Below are 22665 nucleotides of genomic sequence, written 5' to 3'. Positions count from 1 at the left end.
CTCCATTGATGATAGCCACAAAATACTGGAGTAACTCAGCGGGACATGCAACGTCTCGGGATAGAAGGAATGGGTGACATTTCAGGTCTCAACCCGAAACGTCACTCATTTCCTCCACCCAGAGATGTTGCTTGTTCCACTGAGTTACTCCAGTATTTTGTATCTATCTTCGGTGTAAAACAGCATCTGCAGTTCCTTCCTATGCATTACTCCATTGATGAATGTGCTTTGTTTGTAAGCCAGTCATTTCATTCATTACATTGTTCTTTTTGTTATTAATGCAGGTCCTGACTGTATTTTCTGCTTCAAATTATTACGAAATTGGCAGCAACAGAGGAGCTTATGTGAAGCTCGGGCCTGACCTCATTCCTCACTTCGTGCAGTATCAGGTCAATCAAAGTACACGCAAGCTAACCCTGAGACAAAGGTGTGTCAAATAAGGCCAAGGATAAACTCCTCACAATGATAGCCAGACAGGAAATACCCGTGGTACAGTGCAAACAGACATGTAGCTCTCTCTCAAGGCCATCCACTATTATGACAAAAACTTTCATCCGATGTTGCAGCAAAATAATCTGAGAATAAGAGTTTGGGCCAGAAGCGAATCTTTATCATGTGGGATATAGCAGCAGGAAGAGGTGAACAGCAAATGGTTGAAACAGAATTATGTGCCCTTCTCTATCCTATATTCCACTTCAGATTGGGAGATGGCACAGTAAGGCAGCCACTAACAGGTTTTTGTTGCAGTGTGATGCACTGCAGAATGGTCACTTCCCCGTCATCTCCCATCGTTCATTAAAGAAAATCAAAGGAGAATGAAGGCACCGGCTGTGTTTTGTCTCCTTCCTCACCATTTGGTTTTGGTGCTCCATCTCACAGTTGGAAGCAAATGGGAACCAGCCTTTTACAACGGTCAGTTTGGCTGCTCAACGCTTTGTGCAAGTGGTTAGATCATGAATGGCTAGTCTTGCCAGTTGTACCTGAAAGTTGCACTTCACGATCCTCCACTGCAGGATCAAACCTGTATATCCAGCAGTCGCCAGTGTTTCTGGCTACCAGGTGACTCCCTGCGCTAAAGGGCTTATAGTGTAGATGGAGTGGGCCCAACATGCTTGCCCTAACACCCTCCCTCACCTCCAACTCACGCTCAAAGTCACCACCAAAGTCACAGATTTTGGGGCATTCAGGAAAAAAGCTACATGGGATCAGGTGGGAAAGTAGATTTGGGGACAATGTCAGTCATGAATGGTGGAGAAGATGTACACCTACTCATTTGTTTCTATTATATTTAATATTTCTCAAGGTACAGCTTCCTACCTGATTCCATACCCCCCTTTTCCTCGGTGCTCCAAATCTGCTGACCTCAGCCTTGAATACAACAGAGCATTCACAGTTATTTGTGGAAAGGAATTCCAAAAATGTATTCATCACTGGTTGAGGAAATGTTTTCTCCTCTCAAATCTAGGTACCAAACACTTATCTAGAGACTATGCCCTTGAGTGCTAGGTTCTTCAGAAATAAGCTTTAAACTCCCAGCACCTAAACTGATATTCTCTTTCAGAAATAGACTGACGGACATTGCCTCTCCAAATGTACATAGGCCAATCCTGTACAACTGCTCCTAATCATTATGAAATTGGCAGCATATCAATCCAGTAAACACAGGTATCAAATTCAGCAATTCCTTGCCTCTCTCAAAGGCATGTGAATTCTTTTAGGTCTAGAGACCAAAGCTACACATCGTACTCCAGGTGTAGTGTCACATCTTCTTCTACTTAGGCCCCCTCAGTCATGGCTGACCACGGGTGATGCATCCTAGTTGGCTGCTTGCTCCACACCTTGGCTAGAGCAGCGTCGCTTGTGGCTGAAGAGACCAATGCGGGAGTGACAGTCTCTGTTGCAAAGGTCACATTTGTGTGTGGACTCAGGTCTGTTGAAGTTGCTGCGCTCCTTTCTGCGTGCCCCCCCCACCCCCCCCCCCCCGTAGTGTCACAAGCCCCGATAGAATTGCAGCAAGACTTCCTTAATCTTATATTCTATTTCTCCTTGCAAAAAGGCCCACATGCTTTTTGCCTTTATGAGCAGTGGCTGAATATTAAGTTCATGAATATGCCAAAGTCAACATGGCTTTGTGAAGGGGAGGTCTTGCATGACAAATTTGCTGGAATTCTTTGGACAAAGGAGAGGCAGTAGATGTGGTTGACCTAGATTTTCAGAAAGCCTTTAATAAGGTGCCACACGGGAGGCTGCTAAGGAAGATGAGAGCCCCTTGTTTCAAAGGGCAGATATTAGCATGGATACCAGGTTGGCTGGATGGCAGAAGGCAATGAGCAATAAAGGGGGCTTTTTCTGGTTGGCTGCCAGTGACTAGCTGAGTTCCACGGGGCTCGGTGCTGGGGCCGCTGCTCTTCACATTGTATATTAATGATTTGGATGAGGGGTTTGAAGGCTTTGTGGCCAAGTTTGCAGATGGTACGAAAATAGATGGAGGGGCAGGTAGTGTAGAGAAAGCAGGGACTCTGCAGATGGATTTGGACAGGTTGGGAGAGTGGGCAGAGAAGTGGCAGATGGAATATAATGTAGCAAAGTGTGGAGTCATGCATTTGGTAGTAGGAATAAAGACGTAGATTATTTTCTAAATGGGGAGAGAATCCAGAAATCAGAGGTGCAAAGGGACTTGGGAGTGCTGGTGCAGGATTCCCAAAAATGTTAATCTGCAAGTCGAATCGGTAGTAAAGAAAGCAAATGTAATGGTAGTATTTATTTCAAGAGGGCTTTTATACGAAAACAGGGATGTAATGCTGAGGCTCAAAAGACGCTAGTCAGGCAACATTAGGAATATTGTGAGCAATTTTGGGCACCATATCTGAGGAAGGATGAGCTGGTTCTGGAGAGGGTTCAGAGGAGTTTTATAAGAATGATCCCAGGAATTAGTAGATTAACATATGATGGGTGTTTGACGGGACTGGGCCTGTACTCGCTGGTTTAGAAGAATGAGGGGGGACCTCATTGAAACGTACAGAATAGTGAAAGGCTTGGATAGAATGGATGTGGAGAGGATGTTTTCACTAGTGGGAGAGTCTAGGACAAAGGTCATAGCCTCAGAATTAAAGGACGTTCTTTTAGGAAGGAATTTCTTTAGTCAGAGGGTGGTGAATCTGTGGAATTCTTTGCCATGGAAGGCTGTGGAGGCCGTCGGTGGATATATTTAAGGCAGAGATAGAGAGATTCTTGATTAGTAAGGGTGTCAGAGGTTATGGGGAGAAGGCAGGAGAATGGGATGAGGAGGGAGAGATAGTTCAGCCATGATTGAATGGCGGAGTAGACTTGATGGGCCAATTTTCCTAATTCTGCTCCTATCACTTATGATGATCATATGATTAACTGCCTGCATTTCAAGTAGATGTATCACAAATGTGTATATTGTGTTTGTCTTTTCATTCATTTGAATCTGTTTAATTCTAATCTCAGACTCCTAATGACACTTTACCCCCTAATTTCTGTGTGCTCTGATAAAAGGTCATTGACCTGGACTGTTAAGTTTCTCACTGAGATGTTCCCTGACCTGTTTTCCAGGATTTTCTGCTTTTAAGATTTCCAGTGTTCACTGTGTTTTTGATTCTCTGCATTATTTGACATATTTTGACCCATGATTTGCTAAGGCTTTTGTTTTAAATGCAGGGTGAGCAGAGTCGAGAGGTCAGCACTGGGGGCTTTACGGGAGAAAATATTTGCCCACAAATCAGACCTCATCAGTGTTTTTGAGCTTTATGACAAGAATAAAACAGGTAAGCTCACAAAGGCCCACTTGTAGATGAAGGGCAACTTCAGTTATTGCTCCAAGAATGAAAGGACTCTGCACTGTCCTTTATGCTCCATCCTCCAAAGATTATAGACATAAACCAAATTAGTACAGATAAACAGTGAGAGTTCCCCTACCACAATCATGTCAGTTATTGCACCCATCACCTGAACTTAGAGAATAACATTTGATAGAGTTGGTACAAAACTGATTCCTAATAAGTATTGTCTTCTAACGCCTAGGTAAAATTTCCTTGAATGACTGGGCAAATGCTCTGGAATCCACCTTGGCTCTGGGTCTGCCTTGGCGCGTTTTACGATCCCAACTGGTGCCCAGTGCTCCTAATGGGCTTCTGAATTTTCATCTCTGGTTCGATGACCTTGCTATAGAGAAACCCATTGCACAGGTAAGGAAAATAAATGTCACAATGTGTTTTCACCATGCATAAATGCATCTCCAGCAACAATGAAATGAACATGTAATGGTTTATTATGTCTATCAATACATTATCCTGACATAATGAATTAGGCCAGAGAACATGAACTTTTTTTTAGTTTAGTTTAGAGATACAGCTTAGAAACAGGCCCTTGGGCCCACCGAGTCCGTACCGACCAGCAATCCCTGCACATTAACACTATCCTACACACACTAGAGACAATCTGTCTTTCTCCACAGACCAGGTGAGAAATGAGCTCAGGAAGATCAATGCGAGGAAGGCGGCTGGTCCGGACGGCATCAGCTCGAGGCTCAAGTCCTGTGCAGACCAGCTGTGCGGAATAGTGGAGCATGTCTTCAATCTGAACCTGAAACTGGGGAGAATTCCACAGCTGTGGAAAACATCCTGCGTGGTACCGGTGCCAAAGATGCTGCACCCGAAGGAACTCAACAGCTACAGGCCGGTGGCACTGACATCACACCTGATGAAGACAGTGGAACGTCTGGTCCTCGCCCATCTCCGCCCCCTGGTGAGACCATCAATGGATCCGCTGCAGTTCGCCTACCAGACTCGCATCGGGGTGGAGGACGCCATCATCTACCTGCGGAACAGAGCTCTTTCACACCTGGGGAAGCCGGATAGCACTGTGAGAATCATGTTCTTTGATTTCTCCAGTGCGTTCAACACCATCCAGCCGGGGCTTCTGGGGGGCAAGCTGGAGCGCACAGGAGTGGATCACCACCTCACATCCTGGATTCTGGACCTCACCAACCAACCACAGTACGTGAGGACAAAGGACCTGGTCTCGGACAGGGTGGTCTGCAGCACTGGGGTTCCGCAGGGAACAGTGCTAGCTCCATTCTTGTTCACCCTGTACACTGCGGACTTCAGGCACAGCTCTGCAGACTCCTATCTACAGAAGTTCTCTGACGACTTTGCCATCGTCGGCCTCATCACGGGCGACGAGGACAGGGCGTACTGAGAACTGATCAAGGAGTTTGTGGACTGGTGCCAACGGAACTGCCTCCGGATCAACGCGGGGAAAACCAGGGAGATGGTGGTAGATTTCCGCAGGTGCAGCCAGGTCCCCCCGACACCGGTGAACATCCAGGGAATGGACATCGAGAGGGTGGATTCTTATAAGTACCTGGGTGTCTACCACAACAATAAACTGGACTGGATTGAAAACAACGATGCGCTATACAGAAAGGGCCAGAGCAGACTTTATCTGCTAAGGAGACTCAGGTCCTTTGGAGTGCAGGGGGCACTCCTAAGGAACTTCTACAACACATTGGTTGCATCGGCCATTTTCTATGGAGTGGTCTGCTGGAGCAGCAGCATCTCAGCGGCGGAAGGGAAGAGACACGACAAGCTGGTCAGGAAGGCCAGCTCTGTCCTGGGTTGCCCCCTCGACTCAGTGCAGGTGGTGGGAGAGAGGAGGATGATGGCAAAGCTAACATCGCTGCTGGATAACGACTCCCACCCCATGCAGGAGCTCCTTCAGTGACAGACTCCTTCGTCCCATGTGCGTGAAGGAGACATATAGGAGGTCCTTCCTTCCCGCTGCAGTGAGACTGCACAACCAGCACTGCTCCCAGCAGACGAGTCAACAATACCAGCTAAGAACACACAGAAAACAGATGATAATTTATGTATAATTTATTTATAATGAATGATCTCTTGCTCTCTTGCTGTCCACTTTGCTGCTGTAACACTGTAAATTTCCCCGGTGTGGGACGAATAAAGGAATATATTATTATTTACATTCCACTAGAGAGCAGTGCTGAACTACTATCTACCTCTTTGATGACTCTCGGACTACCGCTGATCAGACTTTGTTGGCTCCACCTTGCACTAAACGTTATTCCCTTATCATGTATCTATACACTGTAAATGGATCGATTGTAATCATGTATTATCTTTCTGTTGACTGCATAGCACACACCAAAAAAGCTTTTCACTGCACCTCAGTACAGGGGAGAATAACCTAAACTAATTTATACCAAGCCAATTAACCTACAAACCTTTGGAGTGTGGGAGGAAATCAAAGGTCTTGGAGAAAACCCACGTGGTCATGAGAACGTACAAACTCCATACAGACAGCACCCATAGTCGGGATCGAACCCAGGTCTCTGGCGCTGTAAGTTCTGTAAGGCAGTAACTCTACCGCTGTGCCATGGTGCCGTTTTGTATCAGTACAACATGAAATGAGATGAGCGATCAGGTAATTTGCTTTTGCGGGAAATGGCTAGAGATATTGCCAAATAAAAAAATGTGGCTTTCAAATTAGCGTTGTCTTGGCTGTACTAAGAGCAGTTCTGCAACATCAGCAACTATGTCCTTGGGATGGATGAGCTCAGGAGATATTCTGAAGGGTAACTAAAACTTGCTTCAGATTTTGAGGGAACAAGAACAAAGCAGTAAAGGGAATCGCAATTCCAGAGCTTCGGGGTGGATGACCACAGTAAATGTCAGGGCCCTGGGGAGTGCTGCAGAGCAGAGGGATCCAGCAATGGAGCTACATAGTTCCTTGAAAGTGGCCTCACAGGTAGGTAGGGTGGTCAAGAAGACTTTAGGTACTTAGCCTTCATCAGTCTGGGTATTGGGTATAGAAGTTGGGATGTTATGTTACAGATGCGCAAAATTCTGGTGAAGCCGCATTTGAAATATTGTGTTCAGTGTTGTTCACCCTGCTATAGGAAAGATGTTGTCAAGCTGGAAAGAGTGCAAAGGAGATTTACGAGGATGTTGCCAGGACTTCAGGGCCTGAGCTATATGGAAAGGCTGGGAAGACTAAGACTTTATTCCCTGGAGTGCAGGAGGCTGAGTGGCAATCTTATGGAGTTGAACTAAATCTTCAGGGGAATAGATAGGCTTTAGTTTGTCATAAGCGGTAGGAACTGACTGAGGCCATTCGGCCCATCAAGTCTATTCTACCATTCAATCATGGCTGATCTATCTCTGCCTCCTAGACCCATTCTCCTGCCTTCTCCCCAGAACCCCCGACACCCGTACTAATCAAGAATCTCTCTCTGCCTTAAAAATATATATTGACTTGGCCTCCACAGCCTTCTGTGGCAATGAATTCCACAGATTCACCATCGTCTGACTAAAGAAACCCCTCATCTCCTCTGGTCCTAGACTCCCCCACTAGTGGAAACATCCTTTCCACATCCACTCTATCCAAGCTTTCATTTATTAGTATTATTCATTCAGTATTGTCACGTGTACCAAGAGACAGTGAAAAGCTTATTGTTGCGTGCTATCCAGTCAGTGAAAAGACTATTCATGATTACAATCAAGCCATTCACCATGTACAGATGCAGGATAAAGATGTCTTTTACCCACAGTAGAGGAATCAAGAACCAGAGGTCATAGGTTTAAGGTAAGAGGTGAAGGATATAATAGGAACCAGAGAGGCAACGTTTTCAGACTGAGGATGGTGGGAATATGAAAGTGCTGCCAGAGGAGGTAGTTGAGGCAGGCGCTATAACAACATTTAAAATACATTTGGACAGGTATATGGATAAGAAATGTTTAGAGGGATATGGGTCAAATGCCCCAGGTGGGACTAGTGCAGATGAGGCATCTTGGGCAAGTTGGGCCAAAGGACCTGTTTCTGTGCTGTATGACTCTATGAGCATAAGCAGTGTTAATGGAAGGGCTGAAGGTAGCCAGAGTTAAACTAATTCAGTCCTCGGAGGATGTAAAGATGAAGGATGTTATGGAGATTGTCAAGCAAGAGTCCAAAAAACATGAAATTGTAAATTGGAGATCTTGTGAGCCATGAAGCAGTGTGGCTCTGCAAGCTCATAGGTTGAGTGTGAACAGGCCATTGGCCCTTTGTGATATGGATTGCAGCAAAAACTGAAATGTATAGGTGGTGGTATACAAATCGTAATAGGCGATAATGACATGGATGAGGTTTTCACAGCAAACGGGTTGTTAGATGAGAAGATAAATGGTCTTCGCAGGAATTGTCAGGATCAAATAGTACATCGGCCTTACACAGGATTGGTCTGAAACCCAAGGCAGTTACCAGGAAGAGGAAGGGAGAATGGAGTCAGTCATATATGGAATTTGTGGCAGAGGCAAAAAAATGATTTCAGTATTCAGGGATTCACCAAAGAACATAACACCTCATCTAGGAATAAACCCAGAAATAAAAGCAAGGAATTGAGAGGCTTAAGTGTTTTCTGTACTTTTGAAAATGAATGGGTGGTTTTACCACTCGGGAGTTTACCAAGAAAGCTATTAACATGGTGGGGAAGTTTGCAGCTGAGTCAGTAGCTCATCTTCCAGACAATTTCACTTGTAATAACTGCTGATCACCAGGCTGAAACTTTTTCAAAACTAAACTTCCCTTGTTTTCCTGCAGCACATACAACCCAGCTTACTAGAAACGCTTTACAAAAGCAGGTCTGAGCTGGAAACTATTTTTAGAATTATCGACAGCGACAACTCTGGTAAGTACCAATTTTAGAAAAAAGATCAACTTCCCCCAACTCTGTAGTGTTAGCGAGAATATTTGCCTCCCACAAGCATGGCGCACAATAACTCTGGAATTATTACTGTATTAAGTAACTATTACTTATCAGACTATACAACAATTCCAGAGGACACAAGGAAACGATTTGCCTGCAAATTTATAAAATTCCCTGCTGTTCTATTGCTAGCCAAATTCTCAATTTATGAAATTGAATCTCATATTCCTAACAAATAAGCAAGTTCATTGTTTTATTTTTTTCCAGGCAAAAATATTCCCAGTTTATGCTGATGTTGTAGCAATAGGCCCGATTGTTAGCTAGATACGGTGTGAGGCCAAGGGGGATATACCGTTGCGAACTGTGGAACTGGTTAATGGGTTTTTAGTGCAGGAAAAGGGGGCTGAGGGTGACCTCTACAAACACCTTCCTCCCATTCGGTCTATCAGGGAACCTCCTGGCTTGAGATCATCTGTTGCTGCCGGTCCCTCCACCCCCCCCCCCTCTACAATCAGTCTGAAGAAGGGCTCAACCTGAAATGTCACCAATCCATTTTCAACAGAAATGCTGCCATACCCGCTGAGCATCTTGCGTCTATTTTTAATAACGGCATCACGTTCAGCATGGACATTGTGGCCAAAGGGTTTATTCCTGTGTTGCACTGTTTGATGTTCTTTATAGATCAAAAGGTGGAACCGCACACCACCAAGACGCTGTCATGTGCGTGTGTGTCTAGCAAGGTGGGGAATGATGATAAAATTAGCATTAAAATAGTAAACATTGTGTAATTCTTGGATTAGATTCGAAGCATAATCTGCCCTTTCTCATGTCCATGACAGGCCAGATATCATTTGAGGAATTTCAAAAAACTTGGCAACTCCTGAGTTCTCACCTGAAGATCGAGATAAGTGACAAAGCGATCAGCGACCTGGCTCGTAGCATGGACTTCAACAAGGACGGAAGCATTGACATCAACGAGTTCCTTGAAGCTTTCCGTCTGGTCGATAAATCCAATTACAGGGACTGAATTAAGAACAGAACTGCTGGATATACATGTCATGGGACATTGATTATTAACTTCCACATCTACATTTACTTTGTGTCCATCACACCTTTTTGAATGCCACTTTCCATACAATTCCTTCATCATCAGCCAAGTGTTCTGCTTTATTGCATGGACTGCCCTCACCCTAGTCCTTCCCATTTTCTGCATTTATCATTGCACCCATCTCCTCTTTATTAGGGAAAAGGAATAGGTGACGTTTCGGGTCGAGACCCATTCATCAGACTGAAGGGTCTCGACCCAAAATGTCACCTATTCCTTTTCTCCAGAGACGCTGAGTTACTCCAGTATTTTGTGTCTATCTTTGGTGTAAACCAGCACCTGCAGTTCCTTCTTACAAGTTCGTCTTTATTGCATGGACTGCCCTCCCCCTAGTCCTATCCATTTATTGCATTTATCATTGTATCCATTTCTCCCCCCCCCCCACCACCTTTAAAGGGTTCTCTTGAACTTCATTCCAGACTATCATTAAATTATCCTTGAACATTTATGGAATCCCAGTTATGAAGTACATCTAACCTTGTCCTTTGGGTAGGAAGGAACTGCAGATGCTTTTTAAACTGAAGATAGACACAAAAAGCTGGAGTAACTCAGCAGGGCAGGCAGCATCTCTGGAGAGAAGGAATGGGTAACGTTTTGGGTCGAGACCCTTCGTCAGGCTTCAGACTGACAGATGCTACCTGACCCGTTGAGTATTTCCAGTGTTTTCTATTTTTATTTAAGATTGCTAGAATCTACAGTATTTTGCTTTTGCATTATTAATTTCACAATGAACAACTGAACCAAATTGATTAAGTAAACAATATTGTCATACAGATAAATTTAGATGCGCCTTAAACAAAAGTAAACAAGCACATTGAATCTTAATAGAGAATTATCAGCCTTGATCCAACAGCATAGGCCTTTTTTTCTAATTTAACATCGTTTAGTTCTACATTTATCCAGCTGTGTTTATAAAAACATAAAGCAAACACTAATCATTATCTGTGCCTGAAAGTTTTACTCAAATGTGCCAGTGATTAATTTCTGTACTATTGAGAAGATTCTTTGATTACAATGACGTCATTGCAAAGACTTTGTGTGAGGTGTGTAACTTGCTTGAATCATATTTGTAGTGGAAACCTAAGTTAAAACGGGATTCCCAAAACCCTTCATCATGTTTCATTAATGTGACAAAAAATGGGATTCAACAGCACTTCACTTCCAGAACCAGGGGACACAGTCTAAGAATAAAGGGGAGGCCATATAAAACTGAGATGAGAAAAAACTGTTTCACCCAGAGTTGTGAATTTGTGGAATTCTCTGCCACAGAAGGCAGTAGAGGCCAATTCACTGGATTAATTTAAAAGAGAGTTAGATAGAGCTCTTGGGGCTAGCAGAAGCAAGGGATATGGGGAAAAGGCAGGCACGGGTTACTGATTGTGGATGATCAGCCATGATCACAATGAATGGCGGTGCTGGCTCAAAGGGCCAAGTGTTTCAATAGCCACACTAATATATGCAGACCTCCCAACATTTGATTTTACAAATTCATAATTTTGATGTCCATAATTCAGAATTTTACATCAAAATTCATAATATGGCACGTAATGCAACTTTTCAGCAAAACAAAAAGGTATGCATGCTAAATGCACATACGCGTTGCGCTACATTCATGTGTGAAAAACAACTATTATTTCCAACAGTCTGTAGTTCTAGGACTACATGTGTAATGTCAGGCCTATTGTGAGTATATTCTGCTATTTATAGAAAGGTTATTGAACAGAAATACTTTTTGCAACACAAGAAAAAATTGTTTTGCTTTGTTTTTTCTATTTCGCTTTTTCCTCACACATCCCAATTCTCTTGGTATTGAATAAAAGAACAATGGTCATAAAATGTATGACTAAGTTATGAAGAAAGAGTTGATATATGTGACTCGACTAAGCATACAGAAGTACTTGTTGAAGTAAATTCGCACATTAATTGATAATCAGCCCAAAAAGGTGGCAATTGGCTTTTCTGCTGTTTTATATTTTAATCCCGTCTTAATTAATTAATATAGTTATATAATCTTGCACTTAAATTTAATATTTACTCATTATAGTTCTATCACTGATTTTCTGGTACTTTTGGTTCCAGAGCTTTGCTGATTTATCCAGCGGTCAAAGGAAAATGGCCAAATTGACAAATTGCAATTACCGACTGTTTTACGGAAAAATGAGATGCAAAATCAGAATGGCGGAAATTAATAAGAAAGCGGAAACTTTCCGCCAAATTCGGACGGGTTGAGAGGGGTATAAGCAGGATCCCTGCATAAAAGGTAATATATGTAGAATCATTCATTTTGTGGATTTTTCCAGAAATTCACTGCATAAATTTGATCTGGTGTGAAAAGTGATATTTATCCATTTAACTTCTCAGACCACAAGAAGTCACTCCAAACCCACGTATGGTTGTGTCATTTTTCATACATCGTGGAGCTTAGAAAATTGCAATTTCCAATTTTCTCCTACATTTAGAAAGAAAGGGCAATGAAACGTGACCATCAGCACAAGATTTAGGTTAGACGCGACCAAAAGCACTGCGATATTACTTCAAAAATGCCTTAGTGAGAACTGCAAGAGGGAGTGCAATATTATAGTTTTCAGTATTTGGACACATATACACATATTAAAGGTTTTGCCTTTGCACACCTCATGGTCCTCAAAGCAAGAATCAAACAATTGCAACCAGTTAAATAATAACAAAAATAAGCAAATGTTATTAGTTGAAAGCTAATGGCAGCCTCACCAACAGCCTATCTCGTCTTTTTCCTCTTTTGCTATTTTGGTCTGTGTTTACTTGAATGTTTTTAGTGTACTTTTAGTTTTTATATAATGTGGGGGTGAGGGAAACCATTTTCATCTCTTTCGTCGACGGAGATGCGACTTTTCCATCGTATCTCCGTCTGCACTGCGGCTTTAACATCGTGGAGCTGGTGGTCCCTTTGTTAGGGATAATCTGCGGGAGCTCCAACCGCAGTAGCTTCGACTGTCCCGATCGCAGGAGCTTTGATCGCCTGACTGCGGAGGTTTCGATTGCCCCGACCGCAGGAGAAAAGATGGTAAAAGTTATTTAGTTATTTGCCTTCCATCACAGTGGGGAATGTGAGGTTGCCGAATAAACAAGCTGGACGTGCTGCCTGCGCTAGTGAGGATTCGGATGGAGTGCCGTGATCTCGGTGTTTTGCGGGCACATGGCTCCATCGACGGCTTTCTGACTGTTCGCGCGGACAGGGACTGCAGAGAGTGACAGCGGTCGGCACAACTCTGGTCACATCATGGTGAAGGAGCATGTGTGTGACTCAGACACTGAACTGATGGCTGTGGGTTTCCACTTAAGCTTAAGGAAATTATAGACCAGTTAGTCTGACATGGGGAAGATGCTGGAGTCAATTATAAAAGACAAAATTGCGGAGCATTTGGATAGCAGTAATAGGATCGTTCCGAGTCAGCATGGATTTACGAAGGGGAAATCATGCTTAACTAATCTTCTGGAATTTTTTGAGGATGTAACTAGGAAAATGGACAGGGGAGAGCCGGTGGATGTAGTGTACCTTGACTTTCAGAAAGCCTTCGACAAGGTCCCACATAGGAGATTAGTGGGCAAAATTAGAGCACATGGTATTGGGGGTAGGATACTGACATGGATAGAAAATTGGTTGGCAGACAGAAAGCAAAGAGTGGGGATAAATGGATCCCTTTCAGAATGGCAGGCAGTGACTAGTGGGGTACTGCAAGGCTCTGTGCTGGGACCGCAGCTATTTACAATATACATTAATGACTTGGATGAAGGGATTAAAAGTACCATTAGCAAATTTGCAGATGACACAAAGCTGGGAGGCAGTGTGAACTGTGAGGAAGATGCTATGAGGTTGCAGGGTGACTTGGACAGGCTGTGTGAGTGGGCGGATGCATGGCAGATGCAGTTTAATGTGGATAAGTGTGAGGTCATCCACTTTGGTGGTGACAATAGGAAGGCAGATTAATTTCTGAATGGTGTCAAGTTAGGAAAAGGGGACGTACAATGAGATCTGGGTGTCCTAGTGCATCAGTCACTGAAAAGAAGCATGCAGGTACAGCAGGCAGTGAAGAAAGCCAATGGAATGTTGGCCTTCATAACAAGAGGATTGAGTATAGGAGCTAAGAGGTCCTTCTACAGTTGTACAGGGCCCTAGTGAGACCGCACCTGAAGTACTGTGTGCAGTTTTGGACTCCAAATTTGAGGAATGATATTCTTGCTATTGAGGGCGTGCAGCGTAGGTTTACTAGGTTAATTCCCGGAATGGCGGGACTGTCGTATGTTGAAAGACTGGAGCGACTAGGCTTATATACACTGGAATTTAGGATGAGAGGGGATCTTATTGAAACATATAAGATTATTAAGGGGTTGGACACGTTAGAGGCAGGAAACATGTTCCCAATGTTGGGGAGTCCAGAACCAGGGGCCACAGTTTAAGAATAAGGGGTAGGCCATTTAGAACAGAGATGAGGAAAAACTTTTTCAGTCAGAGAGTTGTAAATCTGTGGAATTCTCTGCCTCAGAAGGCAGTGGAGGCCAGTTCTCTGAATGTTTTCGAGAGCTAGATAGAGCTCTTAAGGATAGCGGAGTCAGGGGGTATGGGGAGAAGGCAGGAATGGGGTACTGATTGAGAATGATCAGCCATGATCACATTGATTGGCAGGGCCGAATGGCCTCCTCCTGCACCTATTGTCTAAGCTGTGTGTCCTGGGGATTCGCAACGCTGTTGTGGTGGCTGTTTACGTTTATGTTTAATTTTTATGATTATGTATCTTGTTGCTTTTTTGTATGACTGTTGGCAAATCAAATTTCTGGTATGTTTACATACTTGGCTAATAAATTAATTACAAAAATTGCGAAGTAGAACGAAAATGAGAAGTCTATTCTGCTCATTTGGCCCATTCATTATACATAGTCACTTTCTATTAAGTCCATTTTGGAATCAGTCCTCCTAATCAAATTAAATGAGTTCTGCATTGTTTTTCCATAATTCTCACAGTCCAGTACGGTGCATCATTTGAAATTCATTAACTATTCTGACAAATGCCTGTTCCGGGAAAGGGTTACATCTTGCTGTGCCCAAAGGAGATCAAGTCTGCGTGGACAATAATATGCAATCCCATCCAACCAATAGATATGGTTAATTAGATCAATTGAAACAAATCACCTAACAAGTGCCGATGATCATTGTTAGCATAGTCTAACTCGCACAGAGCAGTGAACCGTAGAAGACCAATCCATGGAACGTTCAAATTTAAATTAAAAAGCTAAAAAATTAAAATTAGAATCAGAAACAGATAATTATTAAAGTAATTTGTTTATTTATATCCAATTTCCTCTTTGCATAATTATTACAAACATTTAACAGATTAAATGCAGTTCTTCACTCGAGATCCTTGTCTCATTTATGGTTCACAATTATCACTCCATTTCAAGGTACATTTCGTAGACCATTCCCAGGTGTAAATAACACAGGAGAATGGTTTGCAAAGGTGGCTTTCACGAAGTTAAACTCCATGTTGAATTAAAAAAGGCCTGGTTACATTAACATGAGAAATATCATGACTAGAATGCTTGAAAAATAGTCAATTCTTCCAAAGTCCAAGGTGCCTTCTGATAATATAAATATGCTTGTATAATTTAAAAGAAAAATAAACTGGGATTATATATCCAGCATGTGATTCTCTGGCACATTTAACCTTAGTTATCAACATTCCAGTTTCCAGTGCTCTTGTTGATTCCAATAAAGAACCTTTCAAAATTTTCTCATCCATGACAAATCAAGGCCACATTTTCAAGCTCCAAAAACTTTCAAAATCACTCTGAAAAGCCAAATGCACACACAGCTAAGCAAAACGTTTGATGTATACTTAAAAAAAATATAAACAATTTCCAATTTGTTCCTGACTTAGTCAGTACTGACATAGCCATTCCTGTTAAATGCATATCTGGTTATTTAGATTAATACTTTCTAAAATAAACTACCTCAATCTATTGCATACAACAGGAAATTCATTATTATTTTGCACTCAAAACATTGAAACGTTAAGATTGAATTAAGAATTTGCTATTTGTAGAATTAGTAGAAAAATGTTCAATGCATTTTAAATAACTGTTCAAGCCTGCCTTAGATCCGAGTTAATTTTAAACATTCATCTCCCAATTCTGCAGTCATTCATAGGCTATAGTTTTAAACTTGCTTAACAAAGTCATGAACTAATTTCCGTTGCAAAGTTTAGTAACCTTGTTGTATCGAGAGGATGATGACGCACTTTCGAGTAAAGAATAGAATTCCTAAAGCTGGAACCTGGCTGAAACATTAGATGAAGAACAGGAAAAAAAAATCCCTGTCCCTTTCATCACATTTCTGCTTTATAAAAATGGAGAGGGAGGTAGGATTAATCAAATAAACTTAGACAGGGAGAAAAATATTCTTAACCAGATAGTATTACAGAAGAGGCATCAACTGAAGAAGTCACGACGAATATGAACACTCTCACTTAGACCATGCTCAATTAGCTTCACATCCTCCAAATCTTCCTTCAGGACACTGATCAAATGACTCAGCCCCTCCTGCTGCAATTTCAGGTGCTAGGAAGAGAAATAAGCTGGATTAGTAAACATTAAAATCAGTTGCTTTGTTATTTGCGAGTATATTTTCTTTTGAAGATTAGCTGCTCTAGAATATTTGCTGACAAAATTGAACTTAACAATGGAACAAAAATTCAAATGTCAAAGTTCCTCATGTTGGTACAATGCTGTAACCTTGTAGTCAAAAGTTGCTTCAAGCTGATTAGTTTAGAGACACAGCATGGAAACAGGCCTTTTGGTTCACCGAGTCCACGTTCACCACCCATTCACGCTAATTCTATCTTATCCCACTTTCACCTGCATACATGGGGCAATATTTAGAGGCTAATTTACCTACAAACCTGCATGTCTGGATGTAGGAAGAAACTGGAACATTTACACAGATGGCACAGTGGTAGAGACCTGGGTTCAATGTTGACTATGGGTGCTGTCTGTACAGAGTTTGTACGTTCTCCAGTGATCTGCGTGGGTTTTCTCCAGGTGCTCCGGTTTCCTCCCACATTCCAAAGATGTACAGGTTTGTAGGTTAATTGGCTTTGGGGAAATTGTAAATTGTCCCTAGAATCTGTTAGATAGTGTTAGTGTGCGGGGATCGCTGGTCGGCGCGGGTTTGGTAGGCCAAAGGGCCTGTTTCCGCTCTATATCTCTAAACTAAACTAAAAATCTGGAGGAAACCCACGCAGTCATAGGGACAACGTGCAAACTCCACATAGAAAGTACCCAAGATCAGGATAGAGCCCAGGTCTCTGGCTCTGTGAGGCAGCAGCTCTACCATCTCTGGCACCCTAGGGTTTTACGTTCCAACATATCAGAAAACCAGAAAAGACTAGAATTCTGCAGTCAACATCTGACCCGTGCAATAATTATTTATGTTCGAATTTCAATGTACTTTCGATCCGTGGAAATGTTCTCTATCCATTGAAAAAATATTTTTACCTGTTTGATTTCTCCCAGGAGATCGACATGCACACTGTATCGTTCCTCTGATCTGACAGCTCCAACGTGATTCTGCATCCTTATCTGAGACATTAATTCATTTAGACGACCCTGCAAATAAATACCATAATTGAAACATATTGCATTCACTATTTACATTTCTTCGTAATTTCCCTGTAAAAATGAATCACCGTAAAATGTTTCAGCTTTTAAAAAATAAATTCGACAAATCAAATCTTCTGCAACTTAAAAACAGAAAATACTGAAATCTTATCAGCAACCAGGTTTGGCAGCATCTTTTGGGAGAGAAAGTCAATATTTCAAATAACTTTCATTCGAACTGGAAAAGTGAGAAAAAAAGTATTGAGTTGCAGAAATGGGGAGGCGTGGAGCAAGAGAATTTCTGTGATAAGGTGCAGAACAAAACTATCAAAATGAGAATTATTTTAAAACGAGCAGTTGAAGGCAGAGGTGAAAATAAAGAAATTGAAACAAAGTGAAACAGAAAGATACAGATTTAAGATTGTTAAATTCAATAATAAACCCCAAGAGTGCCAACATACCCAGATGAGATACCAATGATGGGAGCTCCTATTATTAATACCCAGCACTTCATCTTCTGTCTGGACAGAAGATTAAGTGCTGTCTTCACTTCTCTGTGCTCAGAGAAGTGAAGACAGCACTTTGTACCCTCTGCGTTCAATTCTGAATTAGCAACTTCAGATAGACACTGTTTTTCCCCCCTCTCTCCACAGATGATGTGTATCTTTCTGACTCAATTTGCTTTTCAGTAACTTAAAACATGCTGGTTTTCTCTTTTCCAATGCTTGAACTGGAGCTTCAACTGTTTCTCTCCCAATTGATGCTGTTTGACTTGCTGTGTGCTTGCAGCGTTTCCCATTAGTGCTTCAGAGTTCCAGGATCTGTAATTTTTGCTCCATATTCTGTACCTTAAACTGGGTTGGTGCATTTAGTTCACACTGGATCGTATCTAACTGCACACGAATCTGCTCTTCTTCTGCCTGAATGGCATAACCAGCTTTCCTCTGGATCTCTTGCTTAATTAAAACCTACAAGAAAAAAAAAAAACAGGCTTAAGAAATTATTTTGTGAAAAAACCCACAAACATTAGCTACCTTCCAACTACAATCGATGAAATTGCCCACGGAACCATGCAGGTTTGAGACACAGATGAAGGCATTCAGTCCATGTGCCTGCATTGGCTCATGGCTGGACAGATGACAGTTTATCTCTCTTTTCCTACTACCCCATTCTCTCCCCACTACCCTGCGCCTCTGAGATCTGTAATTATAGCAAGCATTATAATACAGAACAGGAACAGACCCTTCAGCTTACAATGTTCGTGCTGAACATGATGCCAAGATAAACAAATCTCATCTGCCTGCACATGATCCACATTGTCCATTCCTTGTATAAACATGTGGCTATTTAAAAGCCTCTTAAATGCCACAATGGCGATATATGACTACACCAATTTAAATTAATCCCATCCGCTTGCACATGGCCTGTATCCCTCCATCCCATGCCTGTTTATGTGCCTGTCTAAATGCCTCTTAAACACTGCTATCATATTTGCTTCCATTACTTCCCTGGCAGCATGTTCCAGGGACCAACCACCTTCCCAATGATGTTACCAGGATTGGAGGACATAAAGTGCTGGAGTAACTCAGTGGGTCAGGCAGCATCCCTGGAAAACATGGATATGTAACATTTCGGGCCGAGACCCTTCTTTAGACTGATTGTTGGGTGGGGAAGAAAAGGGCAAAGGCAGGACAAAGTGTGGTTGGTAATATGTCAACATAGGCCAGGGAGATTTCTGATATGCAGATGGGTGGAATAAAGGCCAGAGATGAGAAAGGGTTTAAAGTGGCATGGAGGGGGGAAGGAGAAATAGGTGGGAATCCCGCTAGACCACAGGGGAGGGAAGAGGGGTCGCACAGAGAGGGGGAGGGTGGTGTGGGGAGAAAGGAGGGTTTGTAAGAGGTTACCTAAAATTGGAGAATTCAATGTTCACACTGTTGGGTTGTAAGCTACACTGGCAGAATACGAAGTGCTGTTCCTCCAATTTGCATGTGGCCTCACTCTGGCAATGGAGGAGATCCACTGCAGATAGGTCAGTGTAGAAATGGGAAAGGGAGTTAAAATAGTTAGCAACCAGGAAATCTAATAGACCTGAGCGGACCAAGTGCACGTGTTCAGCGAAACGGTTGCCAAGTCTATGTTTGGTCTCACCGAGGTATAGGAGGTCATATCGGGAACACTGGATGCAGTAGAAGAGTCTGAAGAAAGGTCTCGACCCGAAAGGGCCCTGGTAAGACCACATCTGGAGTATTGTGTACAGTTTTGGTCTCCTAATTTGAGGAAGGACATCCTTGTAATTGAGGCAGTGCAGCGTAGGTTCACGAGATTGATCCCTGGGATGGCGGGACTGTCATATGAGTAAAGATTGAAAAGACTAGGCTTGTGTTTACTGGAGTTTAGAAGGATGAGAGGGGATCTTATAGAGACATATAAAATTATAAAAGGACTGGACAAGCTAGATGCAGGAAAAATGTTCCCAATGTTGGGCGAGTCCAGAACCAGGGACCACAGTCTTAGAATAAAGGAGAGGCCATTTAAAACTGAGGTGAGAAGGAACTTTTTCACCCAGAGAGTTGTGAATTTGTGGAATTCTCTGCCACAGAGGGCAGTGGATGCCAAATCACTGGATGAATTTAAGAGAGAGTTAGAGCTCTAGGGGCTAGCGGAATCACGGGATATGGGGAGAAGTGGGGCACAGGTTACTGATTGTGGACGATCAGCCATGATCACAATGAATGGCGGTGCTGGCTCGAAGGGTCGAATGGCCTCCTCCTGCACCTATTTTCTATGTTTCTATGTCACCTGTCCATGTTACTCCAGCACTTTGTGTCCTTTTATGTATTAACCAGCAACTGCAAATCTTTGCTTCTACACCAGGATTGGAGAACGTTAGATACAAGAAAGACTGGATAGGCTAGGGGTTTCTTCCCTGGAGTATAGGAGGTTAAGGGGTGACATTATAAAGGTATGCACACCCATGAGGGGTTTAGATAAGGTAAATGGTCCCAGTCCTTGTCCCAGAGTAGGGGAGTCTAAAACTAGGGGGCATAGATTTAAGGTGAGAGGGGAAAGATATAAAGGGAATCTGAATGGCAACTTTTTCACGTAAAGGGTGGTAGGTACATGGAACCGTGGATCCAGCTGCCAGACAAAGTAGTAGAGGTGGGTACAACTACAATGTTTAAAAGACATTTGGATAGGTACATGAATGGAAAGGTTTTGAAGAATATGGGCCAAATGCAGGCAAATGGGACTAACTCAGGAAAGCAGCTTTGGTCCTGTGAGTAAAAATATGTGGCATGGCTTACAGAAAAAACACCGATGAGACACTTCTTCTTGTATGCCAGACAGACGGAGATAGTGCGGTTGATTTAGCTAAAGCTGCAAGCCACAGTAAAGACTACAACTGCCTTCTAGAGGGAGTGGCTAACGGTTTCTGAAGAAACGAAACTCAGCTTAGGAAAACAGGTTAAAAGGTTGTTCGTCACAAGATAGGCGGAGTATGTGTCACGCGGAAAGGTTGTTTGTCTCTGCCTATAAAGACTGACTGAATGTAACCAAGTCAGGCGAGACTCATACAGATGCTGGTCCTCTGTGAGACGCTCCCTCATAAGAGAATAAAATCAGGCAACCGTCGAGTAACTAACAACTAAGTGTGGACACTGAATTTATTTATCCACAGGTCCGCATGGAGAATTTGGGCCAAATAACCTGCTGCTATACTCTATAACACTGTGATTGTTTAAAAAAACCTTTAAAATCTCCTTTAAACTTTCGCCCTCACCTTCAGTCTGTGCTCCCTTGTATTTGACATATTCCCCCCTGGAATAAAGGCCCTGATTACATAATTTATCTATGCTTCTCATAATTATATGTACTTTCTGTCAGGTCACCTCTCAACTTCCGATGCTCCAGAGAAAATAATCCAATATGCCCAATCGTTCCAAAGTATTTTTGTTCTTCATTCAACATTATTTATTAAAGCTCTCCTAAATTATCCAGTCTTAATCACATTACTGATTATGGGATCTGACAGAACATAAATCGTTTTAGCATGCAACCAGAAATAGCCCACACTTCAAGGGGTACTTCATCATTTACAGTGTGCTGTGATGGTCTGGCATCACAAAAAACTCTCTATAAATAGAAACCTCTTTTCCATTTTAACTCCTGTTAATTGAAATTTCCCTTAAAAAAATACAATGGTTTAATTGCTTGGAAGCATTTCCATGATACAAAGGGCTGCTCCACATAAAAATCACTTAATGTCCCTCTTGGTAACTATTTTAGTCTGATAGTCATTCATTACATAGCCAAACCAGAGAAGATTCATGTCTTATTCAAAATACCCCATTTAAAAAAAACTTCTTGCCCTTCATTGCTTTTGGGAAAATGTACCCATACTTCATCAGCAATATTTAATCTCTTAATGAACCCAATGTGTACAATCTTCCATTTCAATATTATTGTCATAAAAGTAAATTTACAGTGTAGCTGTGGCCTTGCCACAGGTTATATGGGTGTACCATTACCATTTTGCTCTTACATTGTTTTGTCAAAAAACCTGAAAGATATTGATGTTTTATTCATGGTTTTACACCTGCATTCATGCAAACCAAATTATGCATTTGACCCTGAGGTTTGTGTGTTCATCCCAACCGGAACTAAGAGATAGAATAGGTCTATTGGTCCCTTAAGCCTGCTCATCCATTCAGGAAGATCAATAAACTAAAGCATTTACAGAAGCCAGACTGTCCAGTCACTTAAAACACAGTTGGCTGGAGGAACTCAGTGGATCAGGCAGTATCTGTGGAGGGGATGGACTGATGACTTTTTGGGTTGGGACCCTTCTTCAGTTCCACCAGCACTTTGTGTTGTGGTCAAGATTCTAGCATCTGTGGTTCCGCGTGTTCAGTCACTCACATCAGTGTAGGTTTGGGAGAAAGTAATGACAAAACCACGTAGAAACATAGAAAATAGGTGCAGGAGGAGGTATTTGGCCCTTCGATCATGGCTGATCGTCCCCGGCCAATAACCCGTACCTGCCTTCTCCCCATATCCCTTGATTCCCCTAGCCTATGGAGCTCTATCTAACTCTCTCTTAAATCCATCCAGTGATTTGGCTTCCACTGCCCTCTGTGGCAGAGAAGGCCCAGAAGCGGTTGGAGGCGGTTGGAGCAGCGTCCGGGCGGTAGGTTTAAAAACCCAG

General features: G+C 42.5%; 2 protein-coding genes across 6 annotated transcripts in view; one reads left to right on the top strand and one right to left on the bottom strand.

Annotated features, from left to right (window-relative positions):
• Positions 1 to 14635, top strand: part of LOC144594858 (serine/threonine-protein phosphatase with EF-hands 2-like) — a 46710-nt gene extending 32075 nt beyond the window's left edge. For all 3 annotated transcript variants that reach the window (XM_078401791.1, XM_078401773.1, XM_078401782.1), the window contains 5 exons: positions 285 to 427; positions 3682 to 3788; positions 4045 to 4208; positions 8617 to 8704; positions 9562 to 14635. In XM_078401791.1, the coding sequence (XP_078257917.1) occupies positions 285 to 427; positions 3682 to 3788; positions 4045 to 4208; positions 8617 to 8704; positions 9562 to 9749 (690 nt within the window). In that variant the 3' untranslated portion in view covers positions 9750 to 14635. The remainder of the gene's footprint in view (positions 1 to 284; positions 428 to 3681; positions 3789 to 4044; positions 4209 to 8616; positions 8705 to 9561) is intronic.
• Positions 14636 to 15158: 523 nt separating this feature from the next.
• Positions 15159 to 22665, bottom strand: part of nup54 (nucleoporin 54) — a 49680-nt gene continuing 42173 nt past the window's right edge. For all 3 annotated transcript variants that reach the window (XM_078411064.1, XM_078411057.1, XM_078411048.1), the window contains 3 exons: positions 18305 to 18424; positions 17355 to 17465; positions 15159 to 16418 (listed from right to left, as the gene is read on the bottom strand). In XM_078411064.1, the coding sequence (XP_078267190.1) occupies positions 16290 to 16418; positions 17355 to 17465; positions 18305 to 18424 (360 nt within the window). In that variant the 3' untranslated portion in view covers positions 15159 to 16289. The remainder of the gene's footprint in view (positions 16419 to 17354; positions 17466 to 18304; positions 18425 to 22665) is intronic.

Source organism: Rhinoraja longicauda, chromosome 1, assembly GCF_053455715.1.
Source record: "Rhinoraja longicauda isolate Sanriku21f chromosome 1, sRhiLon1.1, whole genome shotgun sequence".
Classification (NCBI taxonomy): Eukaryota; Metazoa; Chordata; class Chondrichthyes; order Rajiformes; family Arhynchobatidae; genus Rhinoraja; species Rhinoraja longicauda.
This window is presented reverse-complemented; position numbering and strand designations above follow the sequence as displayed.